The 18,849-nt window shown below is 38.4% G+C and overlaps 1 protein-coding gene and 1 long non-coding RNA gene across 3 annotated transcripts in view; one reads left to right on the plus strand and one right to left on the minus strand.

Annotated features, from left to right (window-relative positions):
* The window catches only part of Dip-B (Dipeptidase B), a 20,933-nt gene extending 16,134 nt beyond the window's left edge, over positions 1-4,799 (plus strand). For both annotated transcript variants that reach the window (XM_085479808.1, XM_085479809.1), the window contains exons 5-9: positions 928-1,075; positions 2,568-2,914; positions 3,318-3,596; positions 4,085-4,324; positions 4,401-4,799. In XM_085479808.1, the coding sequence (XP_085335934.1) occupies positions 928-1,075; positions 2,568-2,914; positions 3,318-3,596; positions 4,085-4,324; positions 4,401-4,559 (1,173 nt within the window). In that variant the 3' untranslated portion in view covers positions 4,560-4,799. The remainder of the gene's footprint in view (positions 1-927; positions 1,076-2,567; positions 2,915-3,317; positions 3,597-4,084; positions 4,325-4,400) is intronic.
* LOC146724470 (uncharacterized) overlaps positions 1-18,303 on the minus strand; it is a 27,882-nt gene extending 9,579 nt beyond the window's left edge. The window contains exon 1 of the long non-coding RNA XR_014924058.1: positions 17,820-18,303. This is a non-coding gene — a long non-coding RNA (uncharacterized LOC146724470). The remainder of the gene's footprint in view (positions 1-17,819) is intronic.
* Between the last annotated feature and the right edge of the window lie 546 nt (positions 18,304-18,849).

Raw genomic sequence — 18,849 nt, forward strand, 5'->3', positions numbered from 1 at the left:
CTCTTTCTCTCTTTCTTTTTCTCGTAGTTTTTTGATTTTTCGATTCTTTCCGCGCTTGCTCGCACGAACGCGCGTCAGTGACAACGAAAAAGGTCGCGATAGAACGGGCCAAGCACGTGTCGGGTCGCGAATTCTTTTTATTGGAAAAAAATTTGAGAAATAGTCGTGCAAAAAGGATTAGCCTGCTATATTTCTAGTTTTTTATTACGTGAAAAAATTATAGGAATATTCTCTCCAATTTTCCGGAATTATTTGTAAATTATTTAAATTGTAATTTACATAATTAAACTATGATTTTTCCACAGTTTTAACACAAACTGCATATTTAAACATGTAAAATGCATATTAAAAAATTTTTAAAAAGAGAAAATGTTATATACTTTGAAATGTTGAGTTTTTAAAGCAAAGACGGCTACTTAGATCTTTGCTAGACGTAAAAATCGGATAGAAAATCTTTCAGTCGGTTTATACGTAAGTCCATAAGAGCTATAAACTTCATTATCTACAAAGTGCTCATCCGATAAGAAGATTATCGTACTTAACGTTTCATGCGGACGTATAAACTTCTCTTTCTTTATTATACTCTATTCAAAAAGAATTAATTAATGATATATGCGGATTGCAAATATTTCAAAGATAAGTCATATTAATACATATTAAAATAATAAAACGGATAAACATTTTGTAGAACATATTTTATACAGAACGTCGCGAATTTTCCGTAAATCCTAAAAACCCTTCTCTAAATCTTTCTAGCAAATTTTAAATTAAAATTTCAATATAAAAACCTTCTGTTAGTTTTAAAAATGCAATTCGTTACTTTGTTGTTTCCCGTATCGTTCTTATTTATATTTGTATTTGTATTTATTGTATTGTATTTGCATCGCTTCTTATGATAATTTTCAACTTGCAATGATATTTTCATAGCCTCTGGAGGTGCGAGAGATATGTCTGGATCGGTGTTACAAAGCGTGTCAACTCGGGGTGTGGAGTCCGATTTGCCCTAAGAAGCTTCAGGGTATCGTGAAACTCGCCTCGGCACTCGAAAGTGGCAGATACGTCGCAAGGGACATTGGTAAGTTCTATCCCGTTCTATTCCAGACACGTACATATATATATATATATGTATATATGTATATATATACATATATACACACACACACGCACACAATTCGCACAGTACTTTATCGAGTGAACGGAGCAGGTTTTCCTGTCCGCGTAAAGGAAGAGGTGCATGGGTTTCCGTCGCGAGTTTCCGCTTCTCATGGAAGAAAATAAGCTTAGGAGAAAAAAATCGCCCGCGGCTTTCTACTTGTCCGAGAGAGGTCTTTTGGCTCCCGATTAATCGAGCACAATCCACCGCTCCTCGTGTTCCGGTGCTTTAAGTTCAGTTGAAATAGCCCCCGGGAATTATTGAGTTTAAAGTTTAAGTAGTCGACGATTTGAAGAACTTAAGTGTTCATTTTTAACGTTACGCCTCATGAAGAAGAAAAATAAAAAGCTCTCTCCTTTCCGGTGGACAGCTAATAATAATTGAAATTTCTACGATTGCCTTAGCATTTTATAAATGAATCCTATATGCGTGGCATTTTTGCGGGAATCAAGTATATGGGGTTATCATACGTATATATAAACTTTCATACACATTCCTGTTCAGTTATGTTGAATACAGAACATATATTCGCTCGCTCTCGGAATGAAACTAGAAAAGTGGATAATACAATTTCGTAAAGTAAACTCTGATGACCTGGCCGTTTTCCGCGGGCTCAGTCGAGTCTGAATCATTCGCATGTGCCGGAGTGAAGAATAAATTATACGCGGAGTGCGAATTTTTCAACGTTATTCGGGCGCGAGAAATCGTAAAGACATTCGCAATTATTAATTTGAGGCACATAATACGTCTTTTATGCGGTTTTATAGATTCGTTAATGCTATATACAATTACAATCTATAACGGTGTTTTTATTCATTATTTTTCTATCAAACAACGATAACAAAGGCCAAATAATTAAATAACAGTCTCGTGATTTCAGCTTGTCAAAGAGTAAAAATAATTATGATATGCAGCTGATGATAAATATTGTGTTTTTATCTAAAATAATTGGATGGAATGCATTCTTCGTAGAAAGAGAAAGAATTCAAATGTTCTAGGTTTCAACTTGCATATGAAATGAATAGATGAAAGTTTATTGACAATTAAAAATATATAAATTAATCATAATATGTATATAAAAAAATTAATATAAAACATAAAATTAGAAAAGAGTAATTACTATAAAAAATTGACCAATTTAAACTAAAAAATTCAATTATAGAAATATATTAAATATATTATATAAATGTTTCCCGTTTTCATCGAAATCAATTGTATAAAATAGCAAAGTATAAGAGTATAAAAAACAGAATATGCTTTCTTTCCAATTATTTTATCAAATTTTCAAATACATCATTCCTCTAATATTCAGCGATTCAAATCTATAAAATATCGATCTATTTTTTATTAAATCTCTATTCATTCGTATTTTATTAATATTTAGCGACATGTTTTATCCGCCGTATTAAATTAGGAGGCGCAGATCCTGAAAGAATGGCACCTCCTCGAGTGGAAGAGTATCTGGCGGAGCTGTTTTGCGGCTCAAATGTCACGATGCAAGTGATATCTGATCAAGACACCCTACTTCAAGAGTACCCATTGTTCGCCTGTGTAAATCGCGCTGCCTCGGTGATACCACGTCACGCCGGTAGAATTATATTTTTGACTTATGAGCCACCCGCCTGCGTCTTGGAGACGATCATGCTCGTAGGAAAGGGTGTCACTTACGATACCGGTGGTGCCGACATCAAGTGCCAGGGTATCATGGCAGGGATGTCGAGGGACAAATGCGGCGCGGCCGCTTGCGCCGGATTCATGCAGGTGCCGCGTAATATATCATCAAGCTTGTCGTAATACATCACGCCGGAAACGATCGCGTTTCCCTTCGCTTCTCTTAATAATTACGTTTTAATAAGTTCTTTGCCCAACTGCGCGAGAGTTGGGAGATTCTTGAAATAATCATCCTTACGGCAAGGTGTAGAAGGCATTAATGGTCTGGTTACACGCTCTCTCGCTCTCCTCCTTTCCCTTTTTCTCATATATATCGCTTATCACTTTGATAAAAAAAAAATCAAGAATTTTAAAAATATTAGTTTAACAAATTTAATGATTTGCAAGGTAGCGAGGTAAAATCAAATAATAATGCATGAAAATTTAATTGCGCAAAGATAATTTCACATATGTGTATGTATCGAAAAAATATAATTCTTGCTCAATATTGTAGATAGTGAATTTATTGCAACCACCGACGGTGAAGGTCGTCGCCGCTTTGTGTGTGGTAAGAAATAGTATAGGCGAGAACTGTTATGTCGCCGATGAAGTGATAACGGCAAAATCCGGCGCAAGGGTACGCGTTAACAACACAGACGCCGAAGGAAGGATGGCTATGGCCGACGCTCTGTATCATCTCAAAGAAATGGCCTTGTGTTCCGTGAACCCGCATCTCTTCACAATAGCCACGTTAACAGGCCACGCATTGTTATCTGCAGGCCCAGGATATACCGTAAGTTGCATTTTCGTTCGTTATGCCTTTAACCGCATTTCAGTAAATGTTAAGATAACACGCGTAGCTGCTCGAATTCCTATCGGTCGGATGACGATATAACCTGCCATGAAATAACGAAGAGAGCGAATAATCTCATTGTGCTACCATCGCGCGCAGCAATAACAAAGCTAGATGCTCGATGCGCGAATTGGCGCGGGAATGTGTACAGACAGTTACGTATTTGTTGATTCATTGAGGAAAGCTTAATTGGACAGGGTTATAAATGACCTAGATGCAGTGCGCAATTTGCCCGTGCCTTAGTGTTATATCGAATCCCGGACATGATATCAAATGATGTGTGATGTGAAGGCATATGACTTTGTCATAAAAATTATGTTCGTTGTATACGATAACTCATTCCTTACTTTATTACATATGAAAAAAGACATTCTATCTATATACTTTCGCCTAATTCATACATACATATAATATATTTATTATTATAGATTGCGATGGATAACGCCGTTGCACGATTGTCTAGTAATGCGGAAAAGCTTCAAGCTTCCGGCGAAACTATGGGAGATCCGTTTGAAATATCGCGAATACGTAGAGAGGATTTTTGCACACATGAAGGATACGCGGAAGGTGACGATATTCGTCAAGCGCTGAATCAACCCAGTTCCAAAGTTCCACGAGGTCATCAAGGACCAGCGGCCTTCCTAATTAAGGCGTCTGGATTAGACAAGGTATCGTATTTTTTTTATTTTGAGATTTTAACGAGTTTCCAAATATATACATTTCTTAACAATTTATGACTTTTAGCACGGTATCGGATCAGAAAAGCCTCTAAAATACTGCCATCTGGACGTAGCGGCCAGTGCCGGTTCTCTACCCGAACAACCAACCGGTTCTCCGGTTGTAGCATTAGCTAAAAAGTTTCTTTTTGACAAAATCGATACTGCGGACACCAAAAATCCGTGATACATTAATACCAATTGTCTTACATATGTATAATGTTTTAAATAATTAATATTTGAAACCTTGCGCGTAAAGATATTAACCGGAGCAAATAAACACGATTAATCATCTCCGTAAATTCTTGACTCTCACAGAGCTTTTATAAGCTGTAAAGCATGAGTTTAATACAAGCGTAAACGATTATACTAGGATCGTTTACAGTATTAAATTTATCAATAAATATAAACATTTAAAATTTTAGAAGTGGCAATTTTTTTCTATTTTTCTTTCTTAATAGATAATAATAAAAAACAAATTTGCATTATTATACTTTGGGAACAGAGTAAAATTTGATATTTAATCATTTACATTAACTTCTATTTTTTAAAACTTTTCTAGTAATATATCGCGGCACTAATTATGTCCGGAATTATTTGACAGGTAAAATTTTTTCTCACGCGTTAAAAATATTACATATAAAATGTTAAGCCGTTATTACAATAAGTAAAAAATATTAAAAAATATTTTCACATCTCTTGTAAAAACATTTACACTACGTTATATCGCATCTATCACTCAAAAACGCCCGTTATTCCCTTGATTCTCTCGAATTAAGTTCAATGAATCTTTTATAAGCGATCGATTTATCGCAGGTACCGTGAGTAAGCATTAATGGCAGATTAAGAAGCTTTTCTCCATTACAATGACGTTTAAAGACTCATTTATCCAGTTTGCTCTCCATCTGCCTTCTCTTTTTTCGTAATTTTCTCTCTCTCACTCCCTGACTTTTTCCTCTTTTCTCGTTTCCTTTCTCATCCATTTCGTATCGATTACAGCACGGAGTTTGTAGTTGTACCCCTTTAAAGTACACGCACATCGATTTATACGGACATCTACGTCAGCCTGATCGCATCCCGTACAGCGGCAATCCTGTCCTAGCCCTGTCCTATTGTTACCTGATCCAAGGAAAGTGTCTGACGCTACGAAACGAGTTTCCCTACGAGATGCAATACGTCTGCGAGCTCGACTGTAAACCTGTCTGCACATCGCCCTGTGACCCGAGCGGAACGCCTTCTCCACCGATCGCCAGGGTTCTCACGTGTCCGAAACCACCCTGCGAACCGCATCAAGCGGAATCGTATCCACCCGCCCAATCTGCAGCGTTGTGTCAAGCCTGTCAGCCATGTAATTCAGAAACGATGTATCACGGAGCAATAAGTCAATCAAACGTCCAAAAAAATGAATTGAACCCTCGCGCTTGACAATACGTCAAGTTATGAGATATTCGTGCGATATGAGAATTTACGAGGATTACTCCTATGTAACGAATCGTTAATCTCGTCATCGATTTGAATTTGAATTTTTTTTTATCGCCGTTTTACTCATTTTATAGAATTATGTTATTTCGATGTGTAATATACATTTGTACGAATAAAGTATGTATTGTGCATAAAAGTCCTTTTTCTTTGTCATCTAGAAAAACATCAAAATTGTTTGAAAAATGTATTACAATTATCGAGCGAGAAAAATTTAGTATATCCAAGCATAACTACATTTGCTATCTATAGCCAGTAAATTCACTGACGTACCAGATATCTAATACATCTAGAGTCAAGGAAATGTATCTACTGTTGGTATGACACTACCTGACACTATTACTAAAGAATGGTTATTAACGTCATATATAATATTAAACTTACTAACAGTCAGTACATCAACTTAATATTTTCAAATTTTTTAAACTTAACTTATTTTAAATATATGCAAATGTATTGTATATTAATTTCTGAAGAAAAATATGCTATAATCAAAATGTTTCTAATGTCAATCATTTTCAAATTACAGCTATATAATTATTATTAAGTACAGCTAAACTTGATATAATTATTTGCATTATAATAAAATTGTACATATAATAGCAATATTTATAGATTTAAAATATATTGATGCGAATAAAAAATTTATTGCGCATCGAATAGTATTCCTTACAAATATATTACGAAACTTATGCATAGTGGTGTTTTGTATTTTAAGACTCATAATAACATTTTCCTTTTGTAAAAAAAAACATTGAACTTTAACACTTAAAAAAATATATGCACACCCGAGATAATTTTCCTCTATATTAACTGTGGCAATATTTTTTTTAAATTATTCACGCGTTTTAATTACAAAAATGTCTCCAGAAAATAAAAGAGTATTTTTAAAAATGTATAAATGTTTGAAAACTATTTTATATTTTGAATTCTATATTATTATACATTCATTAATGAATTAAACCACATTCGACGATCACCGAGAATGTTTTATAAGCTTGACGCGAGTAAGAGAATGCCTGTGGAAGGAAAACTTAATTACGCTACGTCCTTTCTTAATTAAGAGAAAATGTTTGGCGTATCTCGCAGAGATTACCGCGAGCAAGGCAAACTTCCGTTTGCGTTACCATCGCGTTGGCTTTCTCACGATCGAAAGCCCGATCCAAAACACTAATGCTGGCATCATTTCTTGCAAGAATGCTGATGTTATGCCAATTGAATGGATTGGTAAAATACGATTATTTATACAATCTTCATCATCCTGTTAATTAAATTTTCATGAATCCAACATTACAACCTCAAATTTACGTGTAAGTAATTTACATATCAATACAAAAAATCGTTATCAGCTCTTGCGATTTATAAAATTATTATTTAAGCTGTATCAATTTAACGCTATTAGCATCTAATGCAGAAGTTTGCAATAAAAAAAAATCCGAATTGTCTTCATCATTCATAATTCCTTTATCACCGATCTCAAGTATCGATCGTTTAGCGAGTACATGCGCAAAACATGAATATATTCATCGTAAGCCATCAATATCAGCTCGCGAAAACACGTTACCCTCGAGACGAATTGCGGGGGTAGAAGGGAAGAGGGACCAGCGTCCGGCTCACAGACGGTAAACATAGTCGCAGGGAGAGACAGCGTTATCAGTGACGCGAGAGTTGACATTGTTTGAAGAAGTTGAAGGCAACGCGACTCACCGGTTGCAAGGAACGACGTGGGGTTCGCAAGGAGGTAACACATTGGACGGGGGGAATGAAGGGCGTAGAGGGGTGAAGGAAGAGAATGAGAGAGGAGGGGGCGGTAGGGGGCAGTGTGGCGGGTTCGACGGCCGGCTGGTGGCCCAGTGACCGGGACCGGTTCCCTCCGCGGTTCCTCCTTCCGCCTTCCTTGCGAACGCACAACTGCATCATCTCGACTCACCTCGCTTCGCCGTCTCTTTTTCTCTCTTTTTCCCTCTCTCTCTCTTTCTCCTTCGTCTGCCAACTCTCCGCGCTCACCTCTCTTCATGATCCGACCTGGTGTGCGCCTTCGCGCGCTTGCTTCTCTCTCATCTTCTTGCCCGACCAGTCGACCGACCGCTTCTCTATCTCCCTCTTTCTTTCTCTCCATTCACTTGGTCTCCTCTCTTCTTTCGCACGAAAGCGTTGCCACACGCGCGAAACGCCTTCTTCGTTCCCCGCTGCTTCACTTCACGGCGTCGATACGATGTGATGCTCTTTTCCCGCTCGCACCCCATTCTGCCACCTCTTTCTCTCCTTCCTTCCTCTTCATCTCGCGAAGCGAAGAGGTCATGCCGCGGATTTGCTTCTTCATTCTTCTTCCTCGACCGATGCCGCCGTCTCGTTCCTTCTTCCCTTTTTTCTTCATATCTCATCGTAGTGATTCGTTCAGTGATCGAGCCGGCAATATTTACAAAAGGACACGTAACTAGTTATCCCGTATACGAACGACACCGGGCAGTCCCGCGGGTGAGAGAAGATGAACAGATATATACTATAAACGCCGGCTCCGAATGGAAGCCGCGATTCGTATCGCACACCTCGCGACACCAAGACGAATTTTTATATTCAGAATGGGCCTGATCGGACACCTCAGTCAAGTTGAAAGGAAAAGTAGTTCTATGCAGAAGAAAGAGAAGGAGGGAGAGAGACAGGGAGAAAGAGCCGGAGGGAGCGACCGCGAGGGAAAGAGGAAGAGAGGAAAGGAAGTGAAAGTACCACGAGGCCTGGAGTTACCAGCGCATCCGAGATTTCGTGCTACCGTCTTTCTCGTCTCCTTGCCGCTCCTTCCTTTTTGCCTCCCTCCCAATCCCTCTTCGTCTGATCTAAGCAACGTCGTCCGGCGACGACGCTTCTCTTCCCCGTTTGCATTCACACCTACGGTTTACGAGGAGGGACTCTTTGCCGATAGTTTGTAGGTTCGCACGTAACCAGCACGCATCCGTATGGAACGGAAATAAATGCCTCTGTTATACTTGCGGAAGGAAAGTGGTTTTCCCAAGGGACTGCGCTTTTCTTCCCGAAACATAATTCAGATCGGATTTCAGAGATTACTAGCCGCGAAGCATGAGAACGTCTGAAGAAAATATCTAAAAAATCTGCACGAAACATTTGAATTACGAATACCATCAAATTTTTAATTAAATTTGTGTACTAGTTAATAAGTATTATCTAAATTTGAAAAACAGGCACAATCTTAATAAAAATTGTTAACAATGTTCAGTTTATATAACGCGTCATGTTTATACAAATGGATTCATTTATAACGCATGAAAGGCATGAAAGGTCTGCACGTTTACGTGGATTTTGTCGGAGAGATACCGCTTACATTATTAATTGCGATAGATAATACTACTGGCACATCGGTCGTCTTTTTGCCATCGATTAACCGTACCGATCGTGCTCGTCCATTGCGCGTCTCTCGATCCCGTTCCTTTGGCCTGCTTCCTCGAATGAAAAAGGTAATCAACGACCACGCGCAACGCGGGTCCGTAAAGGAGGGCGCCCGTTAGAAGGAGGATGTCGAAAATCCGTTGGAGGAGAAGCCGGAGGATAAAGGACAAAAGCGACGAAACGAAAGGTGAGGCCCGGGTGAGATGTAGGTGAGAGGAAGAGGCCGAAAAAGGAAGAAAATGGGCCGTGGTCATTCGCGCCAAACTATTCTTGGGCAACGTCGTAACGGTACATCCAATGAGACCCAACTCACGAATATACTTTGGGCATGAGGCCCTTGTCCGGTTGTCTCTGGACAACTCCATCCAGCGATTCGCCGAGGTTCACCTCTCTGATATGGTGCGTTAGCTCATACTTCTGGTCTCTCTCTTTTTTTCTTCCTCTCTCTCTCTCACTTCCCCTTCGCAAAATCAACATATGGCGAATTGGGCTGCTTCTCAGGACAGTCACGAGACCCCGCAAACATTCCCGGGCCAAATGGAACGTGACGCGAATGGTACGCGTCTTCTGTCACGTATATGTACATTGCGTTCGCAGAAATTTGCTTGCTGATAATTGGACGTCGCTATAGAGGAGTATATGTAAGCCGATAACGAGGATCGAGACGGGCGCCATTGATCTTGCACGAGGCTTTGATCGAAGTCTCGAATGAGTTGCTGTGGTTATCGACGCGGAAATTTATCAATGTCTTTCAGTTTTTTTTTTTTTTTTTAATACAATCGTATGTATGTCTAACAAATATTTGACATCTATTGTTTCAACGATTATATTTTTTCGTTTCTTCGCTTGAATTAAAATCGGATTTTAAACGGATTCGATATATTTTATATAATATTTTGCAGAAATTCGCATATCCGGATACCATGAGCAATTTCTAAATGTTCCCTTCGTATAAAAATGCTGCGACAGAAAAATCTACAAAAATAATTGCTTAAATGACTTGTGTCTGATTTATTTAAAACTATGTGCTATTGACCTTTACACTTTAATGATTACAGAAATGAGGCATGAGGAATCGATTATAAAATAAATTATTGTAATCCGTGAAAGTGCAAACAGCGAAATTGTTTACACCCATTTGCATTATTTGCGCTATTAAACATCCAATTATGCTATATTTGCACGAGATTCGACAATAAATTATATATGTTAATATTACAGCAAGAGATGGAAAAGCTGCTCTGATAAATCATAAAGCTTCGTCAGTAAATACGAAATATTATTTTATCATGGTTTGATCGATGATTACAAATGCAAAAGATTTATACTAAATCATGCGTATACGTCACAGTTGCACGACACGGATTCAGCATATGGCAGAATCTTCGTATGTGCATCAACTGGAAATGCACAGCCGCGATATATCTTTCTCCGATCTATCGAGATAAAATCACGCTCATCTGAATATCGAAAGAGACCACATTATCCGTTATATTATGGCAATAAAATTTCGCAACGTACAATATATCGAATACGATGTAAATTACGCGGCGAATATATTCATGCAATGCAAGTATATTGAACTCAAGAATTTTATGCATCATGTCGAAAAGACGACTATTTTCTCGAATTGTAAAATGTCAGTATTAGATTTGTCGTCAACTCTTTTCCTCGTGCGTCTTTTCAACGCAAATGTAGATTTTTAGAAAAACTTTTGCCGCCGTTCACTTACGTTACGTCTGTCTTACCCTGTGATAAATGTTTGTTACCGATTTCTTTCGCGTTTTGGAATGACCTGACTTATCGCATAAATATATATATATATATATATACGTTACACAAGAGATGATATAAATCAAAAAGAGAAACGAGAAAGAGAAGAAGAGAAGAAAAACAAACGATTATTTCATTAAAAAAAAATAAATAAGGCGGATGTAGCGTAATTTATTGGTCTCGGTCCAAGAGCCTCCGCATAAAACAAAGAATCATAATAATCTGCGAAACATTATGCGATCGATCTCGGGGCCGAAGATTAATTAACGAAAAAAAAAAAGGGAAAATCTGGTCCTGACAATGAGAAAAATCGTGATTCAATCGGATCATCGAACTCGGGTCAAACGAATCGCAACGATGCGATTCTCCATCATCAGACCGTGCTAAACATGTGGCGTTCTGTCACGGGCCAAAGCAGACAGATAGGCGATAAAACGTCGCGGATCATCGCTATTCCACAGATCGGCATTCTGAGAGAAGAACAGTGGGAATTTCGCGCGGGCTCCTTTGCATATATTTAGAGGGAGAAAAAATAGAAAAGTCACGCGGGAAACGAAGCGCTCTCTCTCTCTCTCTCTCGCTCGCGAATTCGCGTGCGCGAGAAAGGACAGGCTTTTCGCTCCGAGCACCTTAGCGTATATCGCGACGAGGAACTGAAGAACGCGCTCTTCATCTCGTTTTCTCCCTTTCTGTGCCTCCTCGGTCCGTCTGCCTTCCACCGCGTTCCTATATACTATCCTCTCCTTCTCGCGCTTCTTCCCTCTCGCCATCTCCCTCTGCGCGTTTCGCTCTTCTGCTCGCTCTGTGCAAAGTAAAGAGGAGCTGCCTTGGGTCGTTGGCCGCAACTTGCCGTGACCCAGTGCGAGCGCTAGGACATTGACTCTGCCATCGCCATCGCCATCCGCGATACCAACTTCCCCCATCTCTCTTTTTCTCTCTCTCTCTCTCTTCTTCTTCTTCCTCCTGTCCCCCCGACACTCGACCTCCCCCGCTCCCGTATCACCTACCGATTCCTCTATGCCTCGATCGGTTTACACCGACGACTCGCACCCTTCCTTCCCTATATATATATATATATATATATATATATATATGTATATGCAGTCGTCGTCTTCTTCCTCTTCTTCCATTTTCTTCTCGTCTCCTCTTCTGCTGCTCTTTTTGCCCTTTTTATTCATTCGCTTCCTTCTTTACTGTCCCATACCAGGACACCGCCACGATCGATTCGCACGATTCACAGTCGAAAGAAGCGTGGCACGCCGCGCCGGTTGCACCGGGCTGCATGCGCGCCGGCGACAATCACGTGTGCATCCGCATACAAGTTCCGCGTATATATACACCGGACCGCGTCGAGCAGTCCCCCGTGTAAATTGGGCTCTATTTATGGCCGAAGGTTCGCCGACGGGGTCGATTCACGGTTACGGTACTTGGATACGAGCAGGTGACGGAGAGGCGTAAACTTGTATATATATATATATATATATGTAGTGAAAATCATCGTTCCGATTAATTGATATCAATTTCGACGATTGTCCGAAATTTCCATTTTTTTATCAACAGGAATTTGATTCTTCTCGCGGTATTTAGAATGTCGTATTTGGAATTGTCTTGTTGTCACGAGACGGGACCAATAAGAAAGAGATGTATTGTTAATAAAATTTGAATGACTGAAATAATATTTTTTAGTACGCAACCTAAGGAATGAAATTGAATAAAAATCACGAGGAGCCGTTCGCAAACACAACAGTTATTTTATTTTACATCCTGTAGCGCCACGAAAGAAGTTTGCGTTTGACCATCTCTAACTACCTTTAATTGGTTAAATGAGAATGAATAACAACCGCGCGGTAAAACCGATTTCCAGCTGTTTCTCCCGTTCGGTTACGATGACGAGAGGCTCGAAGTTTCGTCGGTTTCATCGCTGAAATTTTCTCAAGGTGCTCGCGGCCCGACAATCCAGAAGTCGAAGCACGGGTCGCGCGAAGAGCGAGAGAGATAGGAGCGAGCAAGAAGGAGGGATTGACCCCCGCAGTCGAGTAAGACTTGCAGTCAGCTGACTCGGGCGATCTCTCAGCTGAGGCGGCATGCGTGCGTGTACGCGCGTATGTGTGTATCGGGGCCTTTCGTGAGATATTTATCAGACTCTGGCGTAACAGCACGCTCGATCGCGATGACGCCTATACCAAAATATCCCTGTCATTGACCGGTAACTAATGCTCAAGCGACGAGTCCCTGACATTGGGCATTATCATAACCGGCAACTATCTAGTATCTTCAAGCATTAGATTATTGACAGATTTAAGCGGTATACAACTGTAATCATTAGGAGAACCGAATAAATATTTTGAGAATTTATTCAAATTATGTTTTATGATGCTCGCATTTACAATTTAAGAATAGAAAATTAAAAAATATATTTTTTTTTTAAATGATAAAAAATGTTTATTTTATGAAACTGTTATCGATTTATATTCGTGGATATATTCATTAGTAAAATTGTTTTTCAGCAACTGTAGCATGTTGAAATAACACTATAAATATAGTTTCTTCCGTGTGAAAAAAATACAAATTTGCATAATAATATTTCATAGTATATATAAGAGAAGATGAAATAAATTTTTTTTATTGCAACAGCAAATTAAATACGCAATCGATTCACATTGCGACGATCTTTATCCGACACGTTCGATAGGCGCGATAAAATTGGCGGCAAACATTTACAGCGAAAGACAATAATCTCTAGTCTCATTATTGCCTCCATCTTCAGAGGGAGGTTCGAAGGCTCGTCTTCGAAACCTGATTTTCTCCGTTTCACTTTCACGGATGCGCAGTGAACGCAGGCCACGTCGAGCCAGCGCTAAACTTCCTCATCGGTGTGTCGGATGAAGGAAGACGAGAGGGAAGGTCGAGAAAGGGAAGAGAAACAAAGAGCGACACGACAAGAGGAGCTGTTTTATTGCTCTTCATTGACAAGTATCCCGGCGAGAGTATTGATGTGAGAAAAATAGGAAAAAAAAAGTGAGAAAAGAAAACTGAAAAGAAAGATGGTTTTTCTTATTTTTATCCTAAACGAGGAAAAAACGAGAATGACGGAAAAAAAGAAAGAGACGACTTCTCTCAATTCCTGCCTTTCAAACTAAAGATATAGAGCTCAAAACTTCTAAGAATGTGTAGCCGATCGGTATAATTTCCTGTAATAAATCTCTACTAAACAACGAACGTATTTCTTTACGATGTGTCGAATGCATTGCGAAATTTTATGAATAAAATGAAGATTCTTCTAGAAATAGATTTTTACATTATAAATATATATTAAATATAAAAATTATTAAATATATTAAATATATTTATATTATATTAAATATATTAAATATATTTTTATACAGTACGTAAGTATGCTATAATTGATTTCGCTTTATCAAAATTTAGCAAGGGAGATTTCACTTACGCTTAATCTGACCTAATACGCGCGATCGCCTAGCTTAATTCATTCGAAGGAAATGGCTCGGTTGAACCTAACCAGGAAGCGAGGCATCCAATTAGGCACCCGCCAACAGGAAGCCCCCTATACTTCCCGATCGTAAAATATATTCATCCCGATAAGCTGTTGGGGTCCTGAGCCGGAGTGTCCTAATGAGATGCACGGAAAAGAGTCTCTGCTTTCGCGTCACGTTTCTCCAACCCCGTGTAACAACGCGTGTTCCAACGCGATACTCCCGATATTGTCCTCCCATCCCGGTATCGCTCTCGCGCAGAATTTAAATTGTGATTCTATCGGTTTCTCTCGCTTCGGAGGAGAGGACACGTCTATAAGTCTCGAATCTTTTCTGTTCTCCCACGCCGTATATATTTTCCTCGAAACGCGGAGCGCGTGGACGGCAAAAGTACGATGGATCTCGGGAGGCCTGATGCCACGCACGTTCCCTTTGGGGTCCGCGATCCACGATTCCGTGGCGCGCACCGTTATGCATTTTCGGTCGAAAGGACGAAAAAAAAAAAACACAAGGGTGAAATGGAGAGAATGAAGCGTACGCGTCGCAAAAAATCGATGCATCCTGTGCTCTGACCCTTCGCGGTCCCTTTCGTGCGCAACGTGGTACCGTCCGGTCGAACGGTCGGTCGAGAGCGCCCCGTAAACGCTCTATCCGGCTCGTTTCTCGTTTTTTTTTTCTTTTTTTTTAAGCGTCTCTTTTTTTTGCGCGTGCCATCGTGTGTGCGTTTCTGTCCCGCTCGTTCGCGTATTCGATTACGAGTGTCTCGTGTTACGGCATCGGGCGCGTGCAACATTCGCGTCGCGACTGCCCTTCCGGATTGAGAGGATCGACAACTTCTTCGATGCTCTCCTAAAGCGTATCACGTTTCGCACATCTTAATTCAGGAGATATTAATGCATATGATACGATATAGATTAAATTATTTCGTGTGAATCGAATTGTTGATCACGGATAAGATAATTTGTGTAGCTCCATGTGATGAGCAAGATTAATGCAAAATAAATCCATTGCAATAATTCACGAGGTTTATTTTATAAATAAAATATATATATATATATATTTTTTGTATATAAAATAGATTAATGGATAATACTTTATATATAAAATACATAAAATAATATTTTATATTATATATAAAATTAAATAAAACATTTTATACATATTTTATATATAAAACAAAATAATATTTCATTCTACAGTATAATCAATATAGTATTTCAAAATTTCAACAATATAAATCACAATGAGGAAATGATTGTTTTCAATTAAAACGTAGCGACGTAATCGTGCTTTCTGAATCCTTTTAATTTCCTATGAATAATGTTGACGTCGCCTTCTGTATACTAATAAGCAGATGGCCATAAATTTTCGAATATTTATTCCGGCTTTTTATTTCGGTAGCGCGCGATTATCGCGTGTTACAAAGATGCAAAAAATTTCAGTTGCTTGATTCGATATATAACAAGTCCCTGATATACGATCTTTAATAATTTGTGTAGCAATAATTTATGGAAATCGCGGTACATTTTACGAGAGTATAGAAGTCTATAGATACGCGTGTACACGCACATCGAATATCTTTTACACGTCGAAAACGAGCCCGGGCATCGGTCCTCGTAAAAGACCTTTATGTGTTTGCGAACCGCCGAAAATAGCTACACAATCAGAACCGGTTTCGGTAGAATCTTTGCGATTTCCGTAGGACTACGCTTTGGCCACAAATGAGCCAACGTCCTGTCGTGTCAATATATATGTACATATATGTATATGTGAGGTACAATTACACATCTATAAATCTTATCTCGATGGAATCGTTAATTTCTGATCTTAATCTTACGTACGAATATAATCTGTTAAATTGGATATTTATAATTATCCAAAAATAACCCTTCTTTTTACGTAATACCATGAATACGCGATGAAATTACATCACGAGACATTTGATTCGCCGAGAGCCCTTTGAGCGGCACATGTATAAAATCTGTGCTTAATAATATAGGATTAATAAAATTCGATTGTGTAAGAGCGGTCAACTGACTCGTTAAGTACCTCTTTTCAGAACGCATACTTGTAGAACGTAACGCATCTGCAGCAGTAAAACCCGCGCAGGGTTAACGACGTCGTTAAAACATGCGGCGGGTTTCGAGTAATCATTATTACTTCTATTATCTCACTGGCGACAGTGAACGTCCGTATACATAATCTACATGTTTTGATATTTAAATATCACAGGCTTATCGCGAAATGTGAAAATTCTATTCACAAATTGAGGTTCTTTTTGATAAAATTAATTTTCAACTTTATCTTTAATCCTGAATTTAATATAAAAAAAGAATTTTAAGACAAAAAGAGATGTCTGAATCAAAAAGTCTTAAAGGGGGACGTCTGCTGTAGAAAACCAAAAGATAAGATTTTGGTTTTTGAGAATTTTTTTGCAAAAATTTTACAGCGAATTATTCCGAAACTTTTAGGCATTTATTATTAAAAATTTACGGGTACAAATTTTTGAGTTAAAAATATGGACCGTGAAAATCGCCTTTGAGAAATCTCGCTGTCGGAGTTCGCGAGCATTCTCATATCTTCAAATCTCGTCTGAAATTAAAGAAACTATAAATTTTCGTATTATTTATATAATTACATTGTCGATGGAACCCTTAACATATAATTTAAACAATTTTTTACATAAATAAATATGAATAAAATGTACCTAAAAATCTATTTCGTTTTAAGTTTCACCACATTGTCAACTTCATATCTTTTTCTTACTTTATTGATTCATCGATAATGTAATCTAATAAATAATAAAAAAATGTTTGGTTTTTTAATTTCAGACAAGATTTGAAGATATGAGAATGCTCGCAAATTTGCAACTCCGGCAGTGAAGTTGCAAGAAGATTTTTATATAGAACGACTTCTACAAACCATATTTTTAACTAAAAACAATTTTTTTTATTTTTATAAATATTTAATAATAAATGCCTAAAAGTTTTAGAATGATCTGCTATGCAATTTATATAAAAAAAAATTCTCAAGAAATATCTTACTTTTTAAAATAAACGTCTCGTTTAAAAACTTTAAAATTATATTATAAATTCTTCTTTAAATAGTTAACGATTAAGATTAATTCATCTTTAAGAAATCATATAGAAAATATAATAGTATTGTACATCGCGCGTTTATGAAAAAGTTTCATATTAAAGGGAATAGGCTAAGTTAACAAACCATCACTGTAGGCGTAATAATTGTGTTACAACGACACATCAAAATCGCATGCAAGTGAAATAATCAATTTGACTCACCGGTCCGATGATTGACCATCGTTTTTCACTGGCGACTGCATTGTTCTGGACCCTCATTCGAGTGGATGCAAATCAATCGGTAGATCGGCAGTTGCAAGTGTATCCATCAAACATTCACTTACACTGATACAATAGTCGTTCACTTTGGTCACTCTCAATATTTATTGCAGCACAATTTTATCGTGATTTATGATAAATAACACTGTGTTACGACACCGCATTGTACTGTGCGACAATTGATTCAACGATCGCCCTTCTGAAGCGTAAATTCGACGTAAAGAGGAAAAGAAACTCGAGCGACTGACAATTTCTGGCACGTCTCGATATAAAACTAGCGATCACGATACGATAAAGAAAATTATTGTTATTGTTATACAACTCACGAAAATTTATTAATGTTCTTCATCATCCTCTTTAAGTGTCCCTTTAAGATGTATAATAGAAACACTCACGGTTGACTTCAATGTTCGCTGCACATGATTACGCGAGTTACTGTCTTTTGTAGCTGATAATTATTTACTTCGGACACTTTCGACACTTATTGCAGCACAAATAACTTATCGTTATTTACACACTTGCGATCAATAAGTCCGTACGACGCGTCGCGACACACTATGCGATAGTCAGGTTATCACTCTCCTATCTCCCCTTCTCAGCTGGCATCGTGAAGTTAGGCGCATCTCGCCTTCTCGTGGACGAAAAACTCGAGCGAAAAGTTGACAACATCCGTTACATCGTATCGTCTCGCGATATAAAACTAACGATCGCGAGACACTAATTAAAAAGCTATTATTTATACTCAACAAAATCTGCCAATGTTCTCTGTCCATCCGCTTTAAAATGTCTACACGTGTGCGATTCACTTCAATGTCAATATGTTTATTGCACCATGACTACACGCGCGACACGAGCGACTGTGTTTTTGTAGCCGATAATTATTTACTTTAGGCACTTTCAGTATTTCCTGCAGCACAAACTTATCGCGATTTACGTACTTATGATCAATAGTTAAGAAACTATTATTAACATT

Source organism: Nylanderia fulva, unplaced genomic scaffold (genome assembly GCF_048542155.1).
Source record: "Nylanderia fulva isolate GAGA-0341 unplaced genomic scaffold, ASM4854215v1 Scaffold13, whole genome shotgun sequence".
NCBI classification, from domain to species: Eukaryota; Metazoa; Arthropoda; class Insecta; order Hymenoptera; family Formicidae; genus Nylanderia; species Nylanderia fulva.